At 45.4% G+C, this 20,238-nt stretch overlaps 1 protein-coding gene across 10 annotated transcripts in view; it reads right to left on the bottom strand.

Annotated features, from left to right (window-relative positions):
* raver2 (ribonucleoprotein, PTB-binding 2) overlaps window positions 1-20,238 on the bottom strand; it is a 123,916-nt gene that overhangs the window by 95,344 nt on the left and 8,334 nt on the right. For all 10 annotated transcript variants that reach the window (XM_070887039.1, XM_070887032.1, XM_070887034.1 and 7 more), the window contains exon 2: window positions 7,835-7,901. In XM_070887039.1, the coding sequence (XP_070743140.1) occupies window positions 7,835-7,901 (67 nt within the window). The remainder of the gene's footprint in view (window positions 1-7,834; window positions 7,902-20,238) is intronic.

Below are 20,238 nucleotides of genomic sequence, written 5' to 3' on the forward strand. Positions count from 1 at the left end.
TTTTTTTTAAAAACAGAGGCGTTACATTAGCTGCTTTCCAATCCGATGGTACCTCCCCAGAGTCCAGAGAATTTTGGTAGATTATAACGAATGCATCTGCAATAACTTCCACCATCTCTTTTAATACCCTGGGATGCATTTCATCAGGACCAGGGGACTTGTCTACCTTGAGATCCATTAGCCTGTCCAGCACTACCTCCCTAGTGATAGTCTCAATCCTCCCTTCCCACATTCCCGTGACCAGCAATTTTTGGTATAGTTTTTGTGTCTTCCACTGTGAAGACCGAAGCAAAATAATTGTTTAAGGTCTCAACCATTTCCACATTTCCCATTATTAAATCCCCCTTCTCATCTTCTAAGGGACCAACATTTACTATAGTCACTCTTTTTCGTTTTATATATCGGTAAAAGCTTTTACTATCTGGTTTTTATGTTTTGCGCAAGTTTACTTTCATAATCTATCTTTCCTTTCTTTATTGCTTTCTTAGTCATTCTTTGCTGTCGTTTAAAATGTTCCCAATCTTCTAGTTTCCCACTAACCTTGGTCTCCTTATACGCATTGGTTTTTAATTTGATACTCTCCTTTATTTCCTTGGTTATCCCTTCTCTTACCGCCCTTCTTTTTCACTGGAATATATTTTTGTTGAGCTCTATGAAAGAGCTCCTTAAAAGTCCTCCACTGTTCCTCAATTGTACCACCGTTTAATATGTGTTCCCAGTCTACTTTAGCCAATTCTGCCCTCATCCCACTGTAGTCCCCTTTGTTTAAGCATAGTACGCTCGTTTGAGACACTACTTCCTCACCCTCAATCTGTATTACAAATTCAACCATTCTGTGATCACTCATTCTGAGAGGATCTTTTACTGGGAGATCGTTTATTATTCCTGTCTCATTACACAGGACCAGATCTAAGATAGCTTGCTCCCTTGCAGATTCTGTAACATACTGTTCTAAGAAACAATCCCGTATGCATTCTATGAATTCCTCCTCAAGGCTACCCCGTGCGATTTGATTTGACCAATCGATATGTAGGTTAAAATCCCCCATGATTACTGCCGTTCCTTTTTCACATGTCTCCATTATTCCCCTGATTATTGTCCGCCCCACCGAGAAGTTATTATTTGGGGGCCTATAAACTACGCCCACCAGTGACTTTTTCCCCTTACTATCTCTAATCTCCACCCACAATGATTCAACATTTTGTTCATTAGAGCCAATATCGTCTCACAACTGTCCTGATATCATCCTTTATTAACAGAGCTACCCCACCTCCTTTCCCTTCTTGTCTATCTTTCCGAATTGTCAGATACCCCTGTATGTTTAATTCCCAGTATTGGCCACCCTGTAACCACGTTTCAGTAATGGCCACCAAATCATACCCATTTGTAATGATTTGTGTCGTCAACTCATTTACTTTGTTTCGAATGCTGCGTGCGTTTAGGTAAAGTGTTTTAATACTAGTTTTTAAACCATGATTTTTAGTTTTGACCCCTCCTGCAGCCCTTTTATATTCATACATATTGTCCCTTCCTATCAGCTTGTAGTTTACACTTACCCCAGTGCTACTCTGCTCTGTTGCCTCCTGCTTTTTGCATTCTTTCTTGGGGTTCTGTTCATCGGAGATCTCACCCACTCTAACTAGCTCAGAGCCCTCTCCTGGGTTCCCATCCCCGTGCCAAGCTAGTTTAAAGCCCTCCCAACCGTACTATCAAAACCACCCACGAGAACATTGGTCCTGTCTCTGTTGAGGTGTAACCTGTCCGACTTGTACAGGTCCCACTTACCCCAGAAGGAGTCCCAATTGTTCAGGAAACTAAAGCCCTCCCTCCTACACCAACGGGAGAGTGGAGAGCACCAGTTCCAACTGTCACAGGACGGGAGAGAGACTGCAGGTCCCACATTGGACTGTTCAGCCACCTGAGAACTCACTGAGTGGAAGCAAGTCATCCTATCATGATCTTACACATGCCTAACCTGCGACTTCACCTCAGTGGCTCCCATGTGGCTGCCTTATGGGTCTGGGAAGGCTGCTGTGTTCCCTGTGTGGAAGCTGTAGGTGTCCTTGACACCTCCAAGCAGCTTTGGGCCTGGAAGGGCCAGCTGGAGATTGGTCAACACCCTCCTGGAAGAGTTCAGTCTGACTTGGCTCGGGCGAGGCTATGCGTGGAGGCACTGCAGAATGACAGGTCTGGGGCCAGGAATGCTGCGAGCCGGAGGGGGCACATCATCCTTATCCTGGCCCGAGGAGCCTGAATAACTCATCAGGGACGGCACAATACCACCAATCTGAGGGAGCTCAGGTCGGTGCTGTGGCGCCATACCGGAAGGTCCCCCGTGGCCCATGGTGGACCCAGCCGCGAAAGCAACGCTGAGGTCTCGGGGAGCATCCAGCCGAGACTGCATGCGAGCAGCCAGTCTGAAAGCCACCAGATATGACAGCACTTAGATGCTCCGTAGACTCTTGTAAAGCCGCAGCCATCCTCTCCAAAGCAGCACTGATACGCTCGTTCCCTCGTGCCTGTGCTGCAATGGCAGCTGCCACATCACCCGAAGGGTGAATTTCCCGTGGGAATAACGCCCCAATTATGACTGCAAACTTTCAGGTTTGAAGGGCTAAGACTGGAACACTTTTTTGTGGTCAAAAAGCTGAATTTGGATTAAATAGCCACTGCAAACTTTGTGGCCCTAAATCGGGAATAAAAAGACCTCAACACCACCAGCTTTCTGGTTGCACTGAATTTCGGCCCCATTATTCTATTCCCAAGCATAAATTCAGTAATCAATTTCTTGTGTTGAAAGTGAACTCTGAACATTCAAGCTTTAATAATGGATAATTCTTCCACCTCCCACAGAAACCACCACCACCCCCCTCCAATGAGAGCCTTTCAAAGTTCTGTCCAAGTTAAATTAATTTACTGAGATGGGAGAGGAGAAAGAGAAGAGATGGATAAGAGCAGAAGGGAGAAAACTATTAATTTGATGAGTTCTCAAGAAAGGTTTCTTTCCTGGTTTTCCTAACCAAATTGCAATCTCAGACATGTGCTCCATCAGGTCTCCCAGTTGTATCTGATGGTTCTGCTTCCAGCTGGCAGCCATTGAGCCAAGTGGGAAATTGTCAACTTTTAAAATCATACATACTGACAGCGACATCAGAATCCAATTCAAAAGCGCCACACCAGCTGTTAAGCTAATTAGCAAATTTCCTGGAGTAAGATCTAAGAGTAATATTTTTTAAAAATTACTTCAACAAACAATGTTGTGGTGCAGGTTCAAGATCACCATGCTGCTGAAATGGTACCTATTGAGCAGTCAGGAGCAAAAAGTTATCGTAGACCACGACTGTGACAAATGGCAACAAAGGCCAGTTCGGACGCAAGGTTATTGACCTGAAACATTGACTGTTTCTCTCTCCACAGATGCTGTCTGACCAACTGAGTATTTCCAGCATTTTTTTCATTTTATTTCAAGTATTCACAGAACAGATACAATGTCCCAAATCCAGACATTTCTTTTTATTTTTTTAATAAAAGCACATTACAGATGGAGTTATCCGGAATTATTGTCTGAAAACTGGGCATTTTTTAAAATAAAAAAGTGCATTGCAAATGGAGTCGTCCGACGTGCCTTGCCGAATGACCCTCGATCCCGACCCATGTGCTCCCCCTCAAACAGGCCCGACCCGACTTGATTCAAGCGCTGTGGTGTTTATTGCGATTTACACGCATTGTGAATTTATGTTGTTTGCCATCGCAACCATGTCAAAAAGGCCGACAATGGATAATACAGGTAGTGCAAAGAGGAAACATAATTCATTGCCAATTGCCAAGAAAGTAGTTACTGCAGAGATTAGATAGCGGTGCTTCAGTGAGAAGACTGAGTGAGGAGTATGATGTTGGAATCTCCACCATTTATGATATTAAAAAACAGAAAGAACAGATCATGAAGTTTTATGCAGAAAGTGACATTCAGAAAGAAATGAATGAGAGAAACACACTATGCATAAGCCTAAAAGTGATGAGCTGGATCGAGTAATGATGGAGTGGTGGCGACAGAGGAGAAGTGAAAAGGTTCCTTTGTCTGGCCCAATGGTGATGCAACAAGCCAAGATATTCCATGCACAACTGGAGATTGAAACTCCATGCAAGTACTCTTCAGGTTGACTAATCAAATTTAAAAGGCTTCATGGCATCAGACAATTGAAAGTGTGCGGTGAAAAAGCTTCAGCAAATCATGAGGTAGCTGAAAATTATATAGATGAGTTTGTTAAACTAATTGCTGATGAAAACCTTTCGGCTGAGCAAATCTATAATGCCGATGAGACAATTGTTTTGCCGCCATATACCGAGACATTAGCAACAGCAGAAGAATCGCAACCAACAGGTGTAAAAGATGCCAAAGATAGATTGACTGTGCTTGCTTGTGCAAATGCAGCTGGGACACACAAGTGTAAGCTTATGGTCATCAGGAAAAGCCAGCGTCCAAGATGTTTCAAGGGCGTGAGAACATTCCCAGTGCATTATTATGCTAATAAGAGAGCATGGGTAACCAGGGTAATTTTTCTGAACTGGTTTGAGAAGCATTTTGTTCCCGAGGTTCGTGCTCATTGTAGGACAGCTGGCCTTGATGAAAACAGCAAAATATTCTTGCTGTTAGACAATTGCTCAGCACATCCTAATGCTGAACTTTCAGTTAAGGATAATGGCCCCAAATTTCCCCAGCCGCTTAGAACGGCATATCTCGATGTGGTGCGTCGACTTCCTGGAGGGAAAAAAAGCGTCAAAAATCTACCTCTGAATTTGGCCGCTTCCTTGTCGTCCGGATCCACCGGTGTCGCGCAGCAGAGTCTTGGGGGGGGCGGGGCGGGGAGCTTCGGCTGTGCTGAGGGGCGAGGCTTGGGCTCAGCATCTCGTGCAGTGCCAGCAGGGGCATGCATGACCATTTGAATGTGCGCGCATGCGCAATGGGAGGTTCAATCTGTGCACATGCGCAGTGTAACAGGAAGCTTGGCAATCAGCCAATTAAAGGGAGAGCGTCCTCAGAATAAGTGGCTATGGGGCATATATAAAGGTGAGGTCTGAATATTGATTTTTGTGTGGCTGAGGGAGTGGAAAGGAGTGCTGGATAGGTGTAAGAGGTGTAAATGTGATATTTGAACATTACCTGCATTCGAGTCCAATAGACGAATGCCGCAAAAGCGTGCAAGAAGCAAGAATTTCTTCCATGAGGAAGTGGAGAAATTAGTGACTGTTATTGAGGAGAAATGGCTGGAGCTGGATATCAGCAAGTGTGGTCAGTCAAAGATCTCACCCAAGGAAATGAGAAAAATATGGAACCTCGTTGCAGAAGAATTCTCTGCTGGGGTCAACACCGCCAGTGTAAGAAAAATGGCAGGACGTTGGTCAAGTAGTGAGTGTAAGCAATATCTTCATCTTTAAATTGAATTGCAGTGGAAAATGTGACCATCTGTATGTGTCCCACCCATCAGAAGCGCAGAATGTCGGACAATTAATATTTTCATCTTTGCAGAAAATATTGGCCCACAACAAGAGGGAGAGGACTAGAACAGGAGGAGGTCCGCCAAATCTGCACCAACTGACACCCCTGGAACAGAGGGTTGCTGCCTTGGTGACTCGCACTGGCAGAAAAGGAATAAGCTCTGCACAAGCTGGACCCACACACGAGGGTGAGGGCGAGTCATTTAAATGCATAGTAGCCCTTGAAATCAACCTGCTGACTGGCCTGCTACGCGTGAGACTACTCATGCCACCCATCCTGCCCCCTCCTGTGCTGCTAACCATTTGACTGTTGTATTGCCTTTTGCAGAAGACGACGACACTCAAGATGCTGAGGATCCAGATGCGTGCGCTCCAGACCAAGGCGGGTGGGGGGGGAGGAGGGGGTCCATGGAAATGTGTGCTCAGGAGAGTGCTGACCACGATATCGATCAGGGCATATCTCAGGGCATCACACAGCCAGAACCCTCCATTAGCTCCTCGGCAACCTTCCATGGGTTCACACCTTCAGAGGTCGCGGGTCCCAGTGGCGCAGGAAATGCATCTTGGGACACCCAGTCCCCCACCGTCCCAGACTGCACCTCGCACTGGAGGGGTGCCACTAGGTAGACCCACGGCGAGGGGAAGGAGAAGCCAACCAGTCTCTCCTGAGAGACAGCCCTCAGCAGAAGTTTATCAGGTTTTTTCATTGGGTGAGGAGACCAATGCCCTCACAAAATCACTCATGGCGGCCGTCAGTGGGATGCGTGATGAGGTCGCCAGACGATCGGGTGAAATCTCTGCACTAAGACTGGAAGTCAGAGCGGGCATTTCAGAGAGTGTGCAGACGATGGCAGATGCCATGAGGGAGCTGGCTTCAGCAATAAGGGCACAAAGGCCGGAGACTCAAATGTCACTCCCACTACAGTCCACGCACCAGCCACCGGTCAGACCCAAGCTGGGCCCCCAACCTCCACCCCCACCCCCACGCCACACCACCCTCACCGACCCTATAAGGAAGTGCGCTTTCCCCGAGATGTGGGTGAGGGATGGGTGCAGACTTTCTTCCCTGTTGTTGGTATCATTGAAGTACACTGTAAAATTTACAATAAAATATATTTTGCATAAAAACTGAATCATCATCCTCCATTAGGACCACACAACATTTAGGATCAACTGTAAAAAGTAAAAATCCCTCACCCCTACAGTCATGCATGCCTGCTTCCCCTAGCCATGGCAGGAGGGCTAGCCGGTGCGTTCTGTAGTCGGCAAGGTAGGACTGCTCTATTTTCTGTAGTTGATTTATTTTTCATTTATTTGTGGTGATGTTGTGCAGCTATTATGAAGGTCTTTAGAGCTTTGGAATCCTCTAACTCACCTCAACCCCACCACCCCACCTTTGGCTACCTGCGCTGGTTTCTTAAATGTAGGTAAGGTTTTTCTGTGCCTACAAAAGTGGCCACATACACTGGCCTAAGTTAGTTTGGAGTAACTTTCAGCTGGCCAAATTTGCTTCTATGGCCAGAAGAGGTGTACGTGGCTTGTCACGCTCCCTTTTGGAGAGAACAAACTAAACTTTTAAAAAAAACTAACTGACTTACATTGGAGCAAGTTAAATGGGGAAATGTGTGATTTTTAAATTACTCCAAAAAAAAGCTACCTACTCCAAAAAAAACAGGGCAACTCTTGGGGAAATTTGGGCCCAATGTCTGTGGAATCTATTTACCTCCCAATGTAACACCACAGGTACAGCCAATGGACCAAGGATTTATGAGATCAATGAAGTGTCGCTTCAACCCATCTCCCTCAAGCACAACCTCCAGCCAAATATAACCTGTACCTATTTCTGTGCAGCTTACTTCAGAAGTGGATCACAGGAAGATTATTCTTTATACATTACCTGTATTCTGTTTCATACCTATGCTCTACCAAATAAAAACCTTTATTTATTCTATTTATTCTTCATGCTTTTCATATTTTAAGCTTGGGTTGTTTTAAGCCGTTTTAATGTCCAACCCGAAATCCGGAAAAATATGAAAACCGGCACAGCCTTGACCCAGAGGTTGCCGGATTCGGGACGTCGGATTTTCTTCTCCGAAATCCAGAAAAACCCGAAAACCGGCACAGCCTCTGTCCTGAGGTTGCCAGATTCGGGACGTACTTGTATTCTACTTTTATACAGAGGCCTAGAAGTAGATTTACCACCATCTAGGATGCAAGTATCTAGTCCAGAGGACAAAATGGAGACATTTATCCCTCTCCAAAAACAGTACAATTCTTAGTGGATGTTAGCTCAGGTTTAAGTTCTGTTTTGCAACCATTTAAAGTAACCCTAACTTACCAGTTCCTTTGTTCTTATCCACATAGCAGTACTTCAATTCATAATCTTTGAGCAGTTCATGTACTTCCTGAAACATTAAATAGAAGAAAAATTAGCCATCAAATCAAGCACATTCAAATGCTTAATAAACAAAATAATCATGACTAAAATGAACTGTGAAGAAGCAAATGTTCCCAGGTCAGATAAACAAGAGCTAGCTGGAGCTGGTTAGAAATTCAGATTTAGAATGCAAATTTTGTCATTCGAGTACATTAGAATAAAAGTGTAATCAAAGTATTTTATACATGATTAATATAGAAGCTATTAGATTCTATTAAACCACTATGCTGATTAGAAACTCTTGAATTGCAACTGACCTTATAACATTAGCATTTTAATTATCCTTTTAATGTAAACAATCCTCTGACAAACATAAAGGCTGGAGAACATCCAGGAACAGAGTGCGAGTGTAGGAGACAGCATGGCTGCTCCATTCCTATCCATCTTCACAGTGATCATGGGGATGTAGGACATCTTTATGATGGCTAGGTGTCACTCTGCATGGGAAGGAATGTTGGGGAGGTACATAAATATTATTCTGCTGTTTAATTAATGGGCAAGACCTAACTACATACGTAGAATGCACTGCTCATTCTGTCCAACTGTTCTATGCCAGTGTTTATGCTCCATACAAGCCTCCTCTCACCCTACTTCATCTAACTCCATTAGCATATTCTTCTATTCCTTTTCCCCTCATATTCTTATTCAGCTTCCCCTTAATTGCATCTATTCTATTCACCTCAAGTACTCCATGTGTTAGCTAACGAGTTCCACATCCGAACCACTCCCTGAATTCCTTAATGGATTTATTAGTGGCCATCTTATAGTTATGACCTCTAGTTTATGATTCCCCCGCAAGTAGAAACATCTCAAACCCCTTCGTAATTTTAGAGACCTCCATCACCTCACCTCTCAGCCTTCTCTCTTAATTTAAGTTTATAGTTCTAATCAATTCCTGAGACACAACACCCAATTGTGAAAAGGAAATATAATCAAGTAACTCGTTAGTTACAAAAACAATCTTACAAGGCTACATCTGTGGAAGGAGGGAAGTTGGGTGATAAAGTGATACTCCTTCAGTTAAATAGATCATATCTGTGAAACTAATGCAGTTAGGTAATAAGGAAACACTCCTTGCAGTTCAATAGAGGGCCTTTGTTAATTTAATCATTTCACCTTTTTAGGTTGTTTGGTCTGTAACAGTCCTTCATCATAATGATCTAAATGACAGATGTAACAAGAATCAAACTGCTGTACTTTCCAACCTTAAATAGAGTGGCAGTTTGTAGCCTAGGTGTGTCTGCAACCCGATGATAAGAAAGCTGACGACTAGTCAAGGTGGACCATCTTCTGGTGCCTCCCAGATTTGGGCACTATCAATCTGTTTGTCTGCACAGCTTGTTAGATGAAGAACTTCACTATACGACTATAATATTGCATGAATAATGCAATACGTAATCCTTTGTCGAATCTATCACAGAATGCTACAGCCCATCTTGCTTGTGCCAGCTCTTCGATTGAGCTATCCAATTAGTACCATCCACCGGCCCTTTCTCCATAGCCCTGCAATTTTTTTCCCTTCAAAAGTATTTATCTAATTCTCTGTTGAAAGAGATAATTCAATCTGCTTCCACTTCCCTTTCAACAACTACTTGCATTTATATAGCACATTTAACATAGTAAAACATCCCAAGGCACTTTACAGGAGTGTTATCAAACAAATGTTGACAGAACCACAAGATATATTAGATGGTCAAACAGGTCGTTTTAAGGAGCATATTAAAAGGAGTAAAGAGAGGTGGAGGGGTTTAGGGAGGGAATTCCAGAGCTCAGGGCCTCAGCAGTTGAAGCCACACCCAATTGTGAAAATGGTGGAGCGATTCAAATCAGGGATGCGCAAGGAGACCAGAATTGGAGGAGCGCAGATATTTCAGAGCGCTGTAGTGTTGGAGGAGGTTAGAGATAGGGAGCGATGAGGCCATGGAGGAATTTGAAAACAAGGATAAGAATTTTAAAAATCGAGGGGTTGCTCAGGCAGATCATAACTTACTGCAAAAAAAAAAGGAATTCTCCTCAGCTTACCTATGGTTCTTTTGCCAATTGCTTTAAATCTGTGTCCTTGGATTAATGACCCTTCTGCCATTGGAAACAGTTTCTCCTTATTTACTCTATCTAAACCCCTCATGATTTTGAGCAGCTCCCCTTAACCTTCTCTGTTCTGAAGAGAACCACCCCAGCTTCTCCAGACTCCGCATCCCTGGTACCATTGCAGTAAATCTCTTCTGCACACTCTCAAGACCCTGACATCGGTCCTACAGTGTGGCGCCCAGAATTGGACAAAATATTCCAAGTGGGGACTAACCAGTCATTTATAAAGGTTTACCATAACTTTGTTGCTTTTGCACTCTATGCCTCTATTTATAAAGCCAAGGGTCCCATAGGCTTTTACAAAGAAAGCCTTCTCAACTTGTCCTGCCATCTTCAAAAATGTGTACACATACTCCGCCAAGTCTCTGTCCTGCAGACCCTTTAAAAAAATTGTACCATTTAGTTTATATTGCTTCGCCTCATTCTTTCTACCAAAATGCATCACTTCACACTTCTCTACATTAAATTGTACCTGCCTTTTGTCAGCCCATTTCACTAGTCCATGTCCTCCTGAAGTCGGTTACGATCCTTCCCTCAGTTTACTACATTTGAGTTTCGTGTCATCTGCAAACTTTGAAAGTATGCCTTGTACACACAAGCCCAGGTCATTAATATATCTCAAAAAGAGCAGTAGTCCTAATACGGACACCTGGGGGACACCACTCAATCTTCACCTTCAGTCGGAAAAACAACCAAACATTCACCACCACACTGCTTTGCCTCTTAGCCAATTTCATACCTGCGTTGCCACTGCTCCATGGGCTTCAATTTTGTTAACAAGTCTATTATGTGGTACTTTAAACATCTTTTGAAAGTCCATATACACAGAGTCAATTGCACTAGCTTCATCAACCACGATTTACCTTTTAGAAATCCACGCCTTCATTTATTAACCCATATTTTTTCCAAGAGAATAAATATTTTGTATGTATTTAATACAAGTTTTATTACTGTGGAATATACATATTAAAATAAAGCCCGACTTCAGGGGAACCAAGACATTTGAAGTACTTCACTGAAGGTCTCAAACTGAAACAGAAATAAGTATACAGCTCAAAAGGCTCCAGCATATCACACTAGCCTGCCTGCACCATGCAGTGGAGGAAGATACAAACATCCAACATGGTGGAGAAAGTTACTTAGAAGGATCTCTTGATGGTGTAAAGGAACATCAAGAGACCACCACACTACAGTCATGTCAAGTGATACATTTCCCAATTTAATGATATTAATACACAAATGATGGATGTTCATAGTTTGGGAGTAATACATATTATACAGATTAAACTAACCTAAACAGTCTGAATAAGACAAATAAGCAAGCACTAATAAATTGCTACCAATACCAGTAAGAACATAAGAAATAGGAACAGGAGTAGGCCATTTGGCCCCTCAAGCCTGCTCCGCCATTCAATAAGATCATGGCTGATCTGATCTTGGTTTCAACTCCACTTTCCTGCCTGCTCCCCATAACCCTCAACTCTCCTATAATTCAAGAATTTGTCTATCCCAATTTGGAATATATTCAAAGACCCAGCCTCCACAACTCTCTGGGGTAGAAAATTCCAAAGATTCTCAACCTTCTGAGAGAAGAAATTCCTCTGCATCTCCGTTTTAAATGGGCGTCCCCTTATTCTGAAACTATGCCCCCTAGTTCTAGATTACCCCACGAGGGGAAACATTCTCTCTGTATCTATCCTGTCAATCCCCCTCAGAATCTTTTTCAATAAGATCACTCTCATTCTTCTAAATGAGTATAGGCCCAACCTGCTCAACCTTTCTTACTAAGTCAACCCCTTCATATCAGGAATCAACCTAGTGAACTTCTCTGAGCTGCCTCCAATGCAAGTATATCTCTCCTTAAATAGGGAGACCAAAGCTGTACGCAGTTCTCCAGGTGTGGTCTCACCGACGCCCTGTACAACTGTAGCAAGACTTCCCTACTTTTATACTTCATCCCCCTTGCAATAAAGGCCAACATTCTATTTGCCTTCCTAATTACTTGCTGTACCTGTATGCTAACTTTTTGGGCCCAAGTTTCGACATGATTTGCGCCTGATTTTTTAGGAGCAACTGGTGGAGAATGGACTATCTTAGAAATCGCAATTCTCCACATTTTTTTTTCTGCAGTTCTAGTGAGGTAGAACAGTGAAAACGTACTCCAAACTAAAGTAGAATGGAGCAAGTGAAGATTTTTGTAGAACTGAAAAAACCTGTTCTCCACGTTAAAAATCAGGCGCAGGTTACAAATTAGGCATCCAGAACGAGGTGGGGGGGGGGAAGGGAAGTCATTAAATTCTACAATCAATCCTTATTTATACTTCTACAAATATTATACAAATAAATCCAACCTGAATAAACATTTATAAGCAAAGAAAAGATTAAATAAACCATCTTCCCATCTGTGTGAAAGTGCTTCAACCATCGTTCGTTCCCGCGAGGGGTGGGGAAGGAAACCGCCGTTTGTTGCCGCGGAGGGGAGGGAGGGGAAGGAGACAGCGGTTTGTTGCCGTGGAGGGGAGGGAGGGGGAGGAAACTGCCGTTTGTTGCCGCGGAGGGGAGGGAGGGGGAGGAGACAGCAGTTTGTTGCCGTGGAGAGGAGGGAGGGGGAGGAAACCGCCGTTTGTTGCCGTGGAGGGGAGGGAGGGGAAGGAGACAGCGGTTTGTTGCCGCCGCGGAGGGGAGGGAGGGGAAGGAGACAGCGGTTTGTTGCCGTGGAGGGGAGGGAGGGGGAGGAAACTGCCGTTTGTTGCCGTGGAGGGGAGGGAGGGGAAGGAGACAGTGAGAAGGGTAGCCTCTGTGCTGATGGCAATGTGCTTTTATTAAAAAATGTTCAAAAAGTAAACAGCTACAAAGAACTACAAAAATGGCCGAGTGCCAATGTTTCCTTCACACTGCGCGTGCGCGAATGCTCCAACGCGCACGCGCAGCGTTGCCGGCAGGAAAAAAACTAATTTAAATAGTACCCGCCCCCTCCCACTTACAAAATCGCCGCGAGTGTAGGCTCCGCGCCAAACAGACAAGGAGCTGCAAAGCGCTCGAGAATAGCGCGTTTCTTTTCTGGCGCTGTTTTAGGCGCGAAAAACAGGCGCCCAGCTCGGAGGGGCACCCGTTTTTTATCCTGTGGAAACTTGGGCCCTTTGTGTTTCATGTACGAGGACCCCAAGATCCCTCTGTACCACAGCAATTTGTCGTCTCTCTCCACTTTAGTAATAATTTGCTATTTTATTCTTCCTACCAAAGTGGATAACCTCGCATGTTCCCACATTATACTCCATCTGCCAAATTTTTGCCCACTCATTTAGTCTGTTTATATCCCTTTGCAGATTATTTGTGTCCTCCTCACAACTTGCTTTTCCACCTATCTTTGTCTCATCAGAAAATTTGGCTACAGTACACTCTGTCCCTTCATCCAAGTCATTAATATAGATTGTAAATAGTTGAGGCCACAGCACTGATCCCTGTGGCACCCCACTAGTTACAGTTTGCCAATCTGAAAATGACCCATTTATCCTGACTCTGTTTTCTGTTAGTTAGCCAATCCTCTATCCATGCTAATATATTACCTCCAAACCCACGAGCTCGTATCAAATGCCTTCTGGAAATCCAAATACACAACATCTACTGGTTCCCCTTTATCCACAATGCTTCCTCAAAAAGAGTAAATGTGTTAAACACGATTTCCCGCTCATAAAACCATGTTGACTCTGCTTGATTGTATAGGAGGCATTGTGATTTTCTAAAATGTCCTACTAAAGGGGATTTAGAAAATTGACCCAATGGTTCAATACCGAGCGAGAATGGATATAACATGCTTGTTTTAAAATGACAATACAACCAGGAATGGTTAGTGGGTAGCAGGTAAGTGGGTTGGCAGATGTCATCCTACTTACCCCATCCCTTCCCCCAAGGTGACAAACTGACCCACAGTACATGTAAGCAAGTTTCACCAACAAGAGATTTTGTCATCAGATGCAGATAATAATCACAAAATGAGCCCTCTGCCCAGTCCATAGTAGATTAATGTTCTGTACTACTACTACAACTAACTACTACTACTACTACTACGTATTCAATATAATTGCATAAGAATATTCTATTATAATCCATAGATCGAGAACACATTATGGATCAACTAATTACTATTTTATCTAAACTCAAAAAAAACAGTAAAATACAAAGAGAAAATGCTGGAAATATTCAGCGGGTCCGGCAGCATCTGTGGAGAGAGAAACAGCAAGTTTCGGCCTGAGTTGCTCCTGTTTTTCTGGAGCAACTGGTTTAGAATGGAGTATCTTAGAAATTGCAATTCTCGGCATTTAGTTTCCTCCAGTTCTAGTCAGTTAGAACAGTTTCATTTTGGAACAGATTTTTCTTTTCACCTGTTTTAAAAGTTCAGGCAGTGAAAACTTACTCCAAACTAACTTAGAATGGAGTAAGTGTAGATTTTTGTATGCTCAAAAAAACCTTGCCTACACTTAGAAAATCAGACGTAGGTTACAAATCAGACACAGGGAATGGTGGGGGAGGGGTTTAAAAGGGAAGTTTACAAACATTAAACACTTCAATTTGACAAATAAAGAGCCATCAAACAATAAACCAAAAAAATATATATTTTTTTTTAATTTAAAAAATCAATAAATAAAAAAAATTCTATTCACCGACTGCAGCACCAGGAGCCCTCCAACAGCGTGCTGGGATGGGGCCCCCACAGTGTGTGTTTCTCTCTGTCTGTCGCTCTCTCTCACGCTCTGTCAGTGTCAGTGTCTCTCTCTGTTAGTGTCTATGTGTTTCTGACAGCGAGAGGGGGTTGGGGCAGCAGGGAGGGAGGCGGGGGGGGGGCGAGAAAGGGGGCGAGAGAGGGGACGAGGTGGGGGGGAGCGAGAGAGGGGACATGGCGGGGGGGGGGGGCGAGAGAGGGGACGAGGCGGGGGGGGGGGGGGGAGAGAGAGGGGACGAGGCGGGGGGGGGGGGGGAGAGAGAGGGGACGAGGCGGGGGGGGCGAGAGAGGGGACGAGGCGGGGGGGGGGGCGAGAGAGGGGACGAGGCGGGGGGGGGGGGGGGCGAGAGAGGGGACGAGGCGGGGGGGGGGCGAGAGAGGGGACGAGGCGGGGGGGGGGGGGCGAGAGAGGGGACGAGGCGGGGGGGCGAGAGAGGGGACGAGGCGGGGGGGGGGGGGGCGAGAGAGAGGACGAGGCGGGGGGGGGGGCGAGAGAGGGGACGAGGCGGGGGGGGGGCGAGAGAGGGGACGAGGCGGGGGGGGGGCGAGAGAGGGGACGAGGCGGGGGGGGGCGAGAGAGGGGACGAGGCGGGGGGGGCGAGAGAGGGGACGAGGCGGGGGGGGGCGAGAGAGGGGACGAGGCGGGGGGGGCGAGGCGGGGGGGGGCGAGAGAGGGGACGAGGCGGGGGGGGGGCGAGAGAGGGGACGAGGCGGGGGGGGGGCGAGAGAGGGGACGAGGCGGGGGGGGGGGCGAGAGAGGGGACGAGGCGGGGGGGGGCGAGAGAGGGGACGAGGCGGGGGGGGGCGAGAGAGGGGACGAGGCGGGGGGGGGCGAGGGGGGGGCCGGGGGGAGGAAGGGGGGGGCGAGAGAGGGGACGAGGCGGGGGGGGGCGAGGGGGGGGCCGGGGGGAGAAAGGGGGGGCCGGGGGGAGAAAGGGGGAGCGGAGGAGGCCGGGGGTGGGGGGGGCTGCAGCCTGATCCTCGCAGCCCAGTGAGGCCATTCGGGCAGGGCTCGGGACTGCGTGCTTCGGGCCCCTCCAAAGGATCCGCAAGGGCTGGAGAATCCGCAGGTATTTTTTTTAGGCTCACTTTCGGGCGCGAGAAACAGGCGTCCAGGTCAGGGCTGCGCCGTTCTAGGCGCGGCCTGAAACTTGGGCCCAGTGTAACTAACAGGTTGGTGACATTTCCTGAATTTGCTTTTATGGACAAAATCTTACTTTTAAAAAGGCAGTTACCAGTTCTACTAGTGGGTTTACACTTGAAGCAATTTTACTTTGATGTTTCGGAGTCAGGAACAAATTTATGAGGAATGCCTATAAAGGGCAGTTCAGTCTGGATTGGCTTGCCTTAGATTTAAAAGCAGCCACAGCATTATTCTTTTGACAATTGAATGCAAAAGCAATAGGAATACCTGGATTACTTCAGTAGAATTTTCAGTAGGCCATTCGATCCTTCGAGCCTGCACCACCATTCAATATGATCATGGCTGATCACGCAACTTCAGTACCCCATTCCCGCTTTCTCTCCATACCCCTTGATCCCTTTAGCCATAAGGGCCACATCTAACTCCCTTTTGAATATATCTAAAGAACTGGCCTCAACAACTTTCTGTGGTAGAGAATTCCAAGGTTCACAATTCTCTGAGTGGAGAAGTTTCTCCTCATCTCAGTCCTAAATGGCTTACCCTTTATCCTTAGACTGTGACCCCTAGTTCTGGACTTCCCCAACATCGGGAACATTCTTCCTACATCTAATCTGTCCAATCCAGTCAGAATTTTATATGTTTCTATGAGATCCCCTCTCATTCTTCTAAACTCCAGTGAATACAGGCCCAGTTGATCCAGTCTTTCCTCATATGTCAGTCCTGCCATCCCAGGAATGAGTCCAGTGAACCTTCGCTGCACTCCCTCAATAGCAAGAATGTCCTTCCTCAGATAAGGAGTCCAAAACTGAACACAATATTCCAGGTGAGGCCTCACTAAGGCCCTGTACAACTGCAGTAAGACCTCCCTGCTCTTATACACAAATCCTCTTGCTATGAAGGCCAACATGCCATTTGCCTTCTTTACCGCCCGCTGTACCTGCATGCCAACTTTCAATGACTGATGTACCATGACACCCAGGTCTCGTTGCACCTCCCCTTTTCCTATTCAGATAATATTCTGCCTTCCTGTTTTGCCACCAAAGTGGATAACCTCACATTTATCTACAGTTATATTGCATCTGCCATGCATTTTCCCCATTCACCTAACCTGTCTAAGTCACCCTGCAGCCTCTTAGCATCCCCCTCACAGCTCACACTGCTTAGTGTCATCTGCAAACTTGGAGATATTACATTTAATTCCTTAGTCTAGATCATTAATGTATATTGTAAATAGCTGGGGTCCCAGCACTGAACCTTGTGGTACCCCACTAGTAATTGCCTGCCATTCTGAAAAGGACCCATTTATTCCTACTCTTTGCTTTCTGTCTGCCAACCAGTTCTCTATCCAAATCAATGCATTATCCCCAATACCATGTGCTTTAATTTTGCACACTAATCTCGTGTGGGACCTTGTCAAAAGCCTTTTGAAAGTCCAAATACACCACATCCACTGGTTCTCCCTTGTCCACTCTACTAGTTACATCCTCAAAAATTCTAGAAGATTTGTCAAGCATGATTTCCCTTTCATAAATCCATGCTGACTTGGAACGATCCTGTCACTGCTTTCCAAATGCGCTGCTATTACATCTTTAATAATTGATTCCAACATTTTCCCCACTACCGATGTGAGGCTAACCGGTCTATAATTCCTTGTTTTCTCTCTCCCTCCTTTTCTAAAAAGTGGGGTTACATTAGCTACCGTCCAATCCATAGGAACTGATCCAGAGTCTACAGAATGTTGGAAAATTATCAATGCATCCACTATTTCTAGGGCCACTTCCTTAAGTACTCTGGGATGCAGACTATCAGGTGCCGGGGATTTATCGGCCTCCAATCCCATCAATTTCCCGAACACAATTTCCTGACTAATAAGGATTTCTTTCAGTTTCTCCTTCTCGCTAGACCCTCAGTCCCCTAGTATTTCCGGAAGGTTATTTGTGTCTTCCTTAGCTGAAGACAGAACCAAAGTATTTATTCAATTGGTCTGCCATTTCTTTGTTCCCCATTATAAATTCACCTGATTCTGACTGCAAGGGACCTACATTTGTCTTCACTAGTCTTTTTCTCTTCACATATCTATAGAAGCTTTTGCAGTCAGTTTTTATGTTCCCTGCAAGCTTCTTCTCGTACTCTATTTTCCCCCTCCAAATTAAACCCTTTGTCCTCCTCTGCTGAATTCTAAATTACTCCCAGTCCTGCTTTTTCTGGCCAATTTATATGCCTCTTCCTTGGATTTAACACAATCCTTAATTTCCCTTGTTAGCCACGGTTGAGCCACCTTCCCCGTTTTATTTTTACGCCAGACAGGGATGTACAATTGTTGAAGTTCATCCATGTGATCTTTAAATGTCTGCCGTTGCCTATCCACCATCAACCCTTTAAGTATCATTCGCCAGTCCATCCTAGCCAATTCACGTCTCATACCATCGAAGTTATCTTTCTTTAAATTCAGGACCCTAGTCTCTGAATTAACTGCATCACTCTCCATCTTAATAAAGAATTCTACCATATTTATGGTCACTCTTCCTCAAGAGGCCTCGCACAAGATTGCTAATTAATCCTCTCTCATTACACAACACCCAGTCTAGGATGGCCTGCCCTCTAATTGGTTCCTCGACATATCGGTCTAGAAAACCATCCCTTATGCACTCCAGGAAATCCTCCTCAACCATATTGCTACCAGTTTGGTTAGCCCAATCAATATGTAGATTAAAGTCACCCATGATAACTGCTGTATCTTTATTGCACGCATCCCTAATTTCCTGTTTGATGCCATCCCCAACCTCATGACTACTGTTTGTTGGTCTGTACACAACTCCCACTAGCGTTTTCTGCAGCTCTACCCATACAGATTCCACATCATCCAGGCTAATGTCCTTCCTTACTATTGCTTCAATCTACTCTTTAACCAGCAATGCTACCCCATCTCCTTTTCCTTTCTGTCTATTCTTCCTGAATATTGAATACCCCTGGATGTTGAGTTCCCAGCCTTGGTCACCCTGGAGCCATGTCTCCGTAATCCCAATTACATCATATCCGTTAACAGCTGTCTGCGCAGTTAATTCATCCACCTTATTACGAATGCTCCTCGCATTGAGACACAGAGCCTTCAGGCTTGTTTGTTTTAACACTCTTTGTCCTTTTAGAATTATGTTGTAATGTGGCCCTTTTTGTTTTTTGCCTCGGATTTCTCTGCCTTCCACTTTTCCTTATCTCCTTTCTACTTTTTGCTTCTGCCCCCATTTTACTTCCCTGTCTTCCTGCATAGATTCCTATCCCCCTGCCATATTAGTTTAAACCCTCCCCAACAGCACTAGCAAACAATCCCCCTAGGACATTGGTTCCGGTCCTGCCCAGGTGCAGACCGTCCGGTTTGTACTAGTCCCACCTCCCCCAGAACCGGTTCCAATGTCCCAGGAATTTGAATCCTCCCCTCTTGCACAATTCCTCAAGCTACTTATTCATCTTAACTATCCTGCTATTTCTACTCTGACTAGCAGGGGGCACTGGTAGCAATCCTGAGATTACTACCTTTGAGGTCCTACTTTTTAAATTTAACTCCGAGCTCCCTAAATTCAGCCTGTAGGACCTCATCCCGTTTTTTTTTTTAAACCTGTATCGTTGGTATCTATATACACCACGACAACTGACTATTCACCCTCCCCCTCCAAAATGTCCTGCAACCGCTCCAAGACATCCTTGACCCTTGCACCAGGGAGGCAACATACCATCCTGCAGTCTCGATTGCGACCGCAGAAACACCCATCTATTCCCCTTACAATAGAATCCCCTACCACTATACTTTTCCTACTCTTTATCCTGCCCTCCTGTGCAGCAGAGCCACCCATGGTGCCATGAACTTGGCTGCTGCTGCCTTCCCCGATGAGCCATCTCCAACAGTATCCAAAGCGGTATATCTGTTTTGGAGGGAGATGACCGCAGGGGACTCCTGCACTACTTTCCTACTTCTGCTCTGCCTGATGGTCACCCATCCCCTATCTGCCTTTATAACCTTTACCTGCGGTGTGACAACTCACTAAATGTGCTATTCACGACATCCTCAGCATCACGGATGCTCCAGTAGCAGTGCTCGAGTAGCTTAGCAGCATTTGCTGCTTAAAAGGTCCCAGACTTGGCTCAACAGTAGCACGTTTGCCTGAGTCAGTAGATCCAGAAACTTGAACACAATCCAGGCTGACACATGCACTGCATTACTGAGGGAGTGCTGCACTGTTAGAGATGCCAACATGTATCCATGAACCAAGGTCACTAAAAACAGATTATCTCGTCATGTATTTCATTGCTGTTTGTGGGATCTTACTGTGAACAAACTGGCTGCTATGTTGGCCTACA

Source organism: Pristiophorus japonicus, chromosome 8 (assembly GCF_044704955.1).
Source record: "Pristiophorus japonicus isolate sPriJap1 chromosome 8, sPriJap1.hap1, whole genome shotgun sequence".
NCBI lineage: Eukaryota > Metazoa > Chordata > Chondrichthyes > Pristiophoridae > Pristiophorus > Pristiophorus japonicus.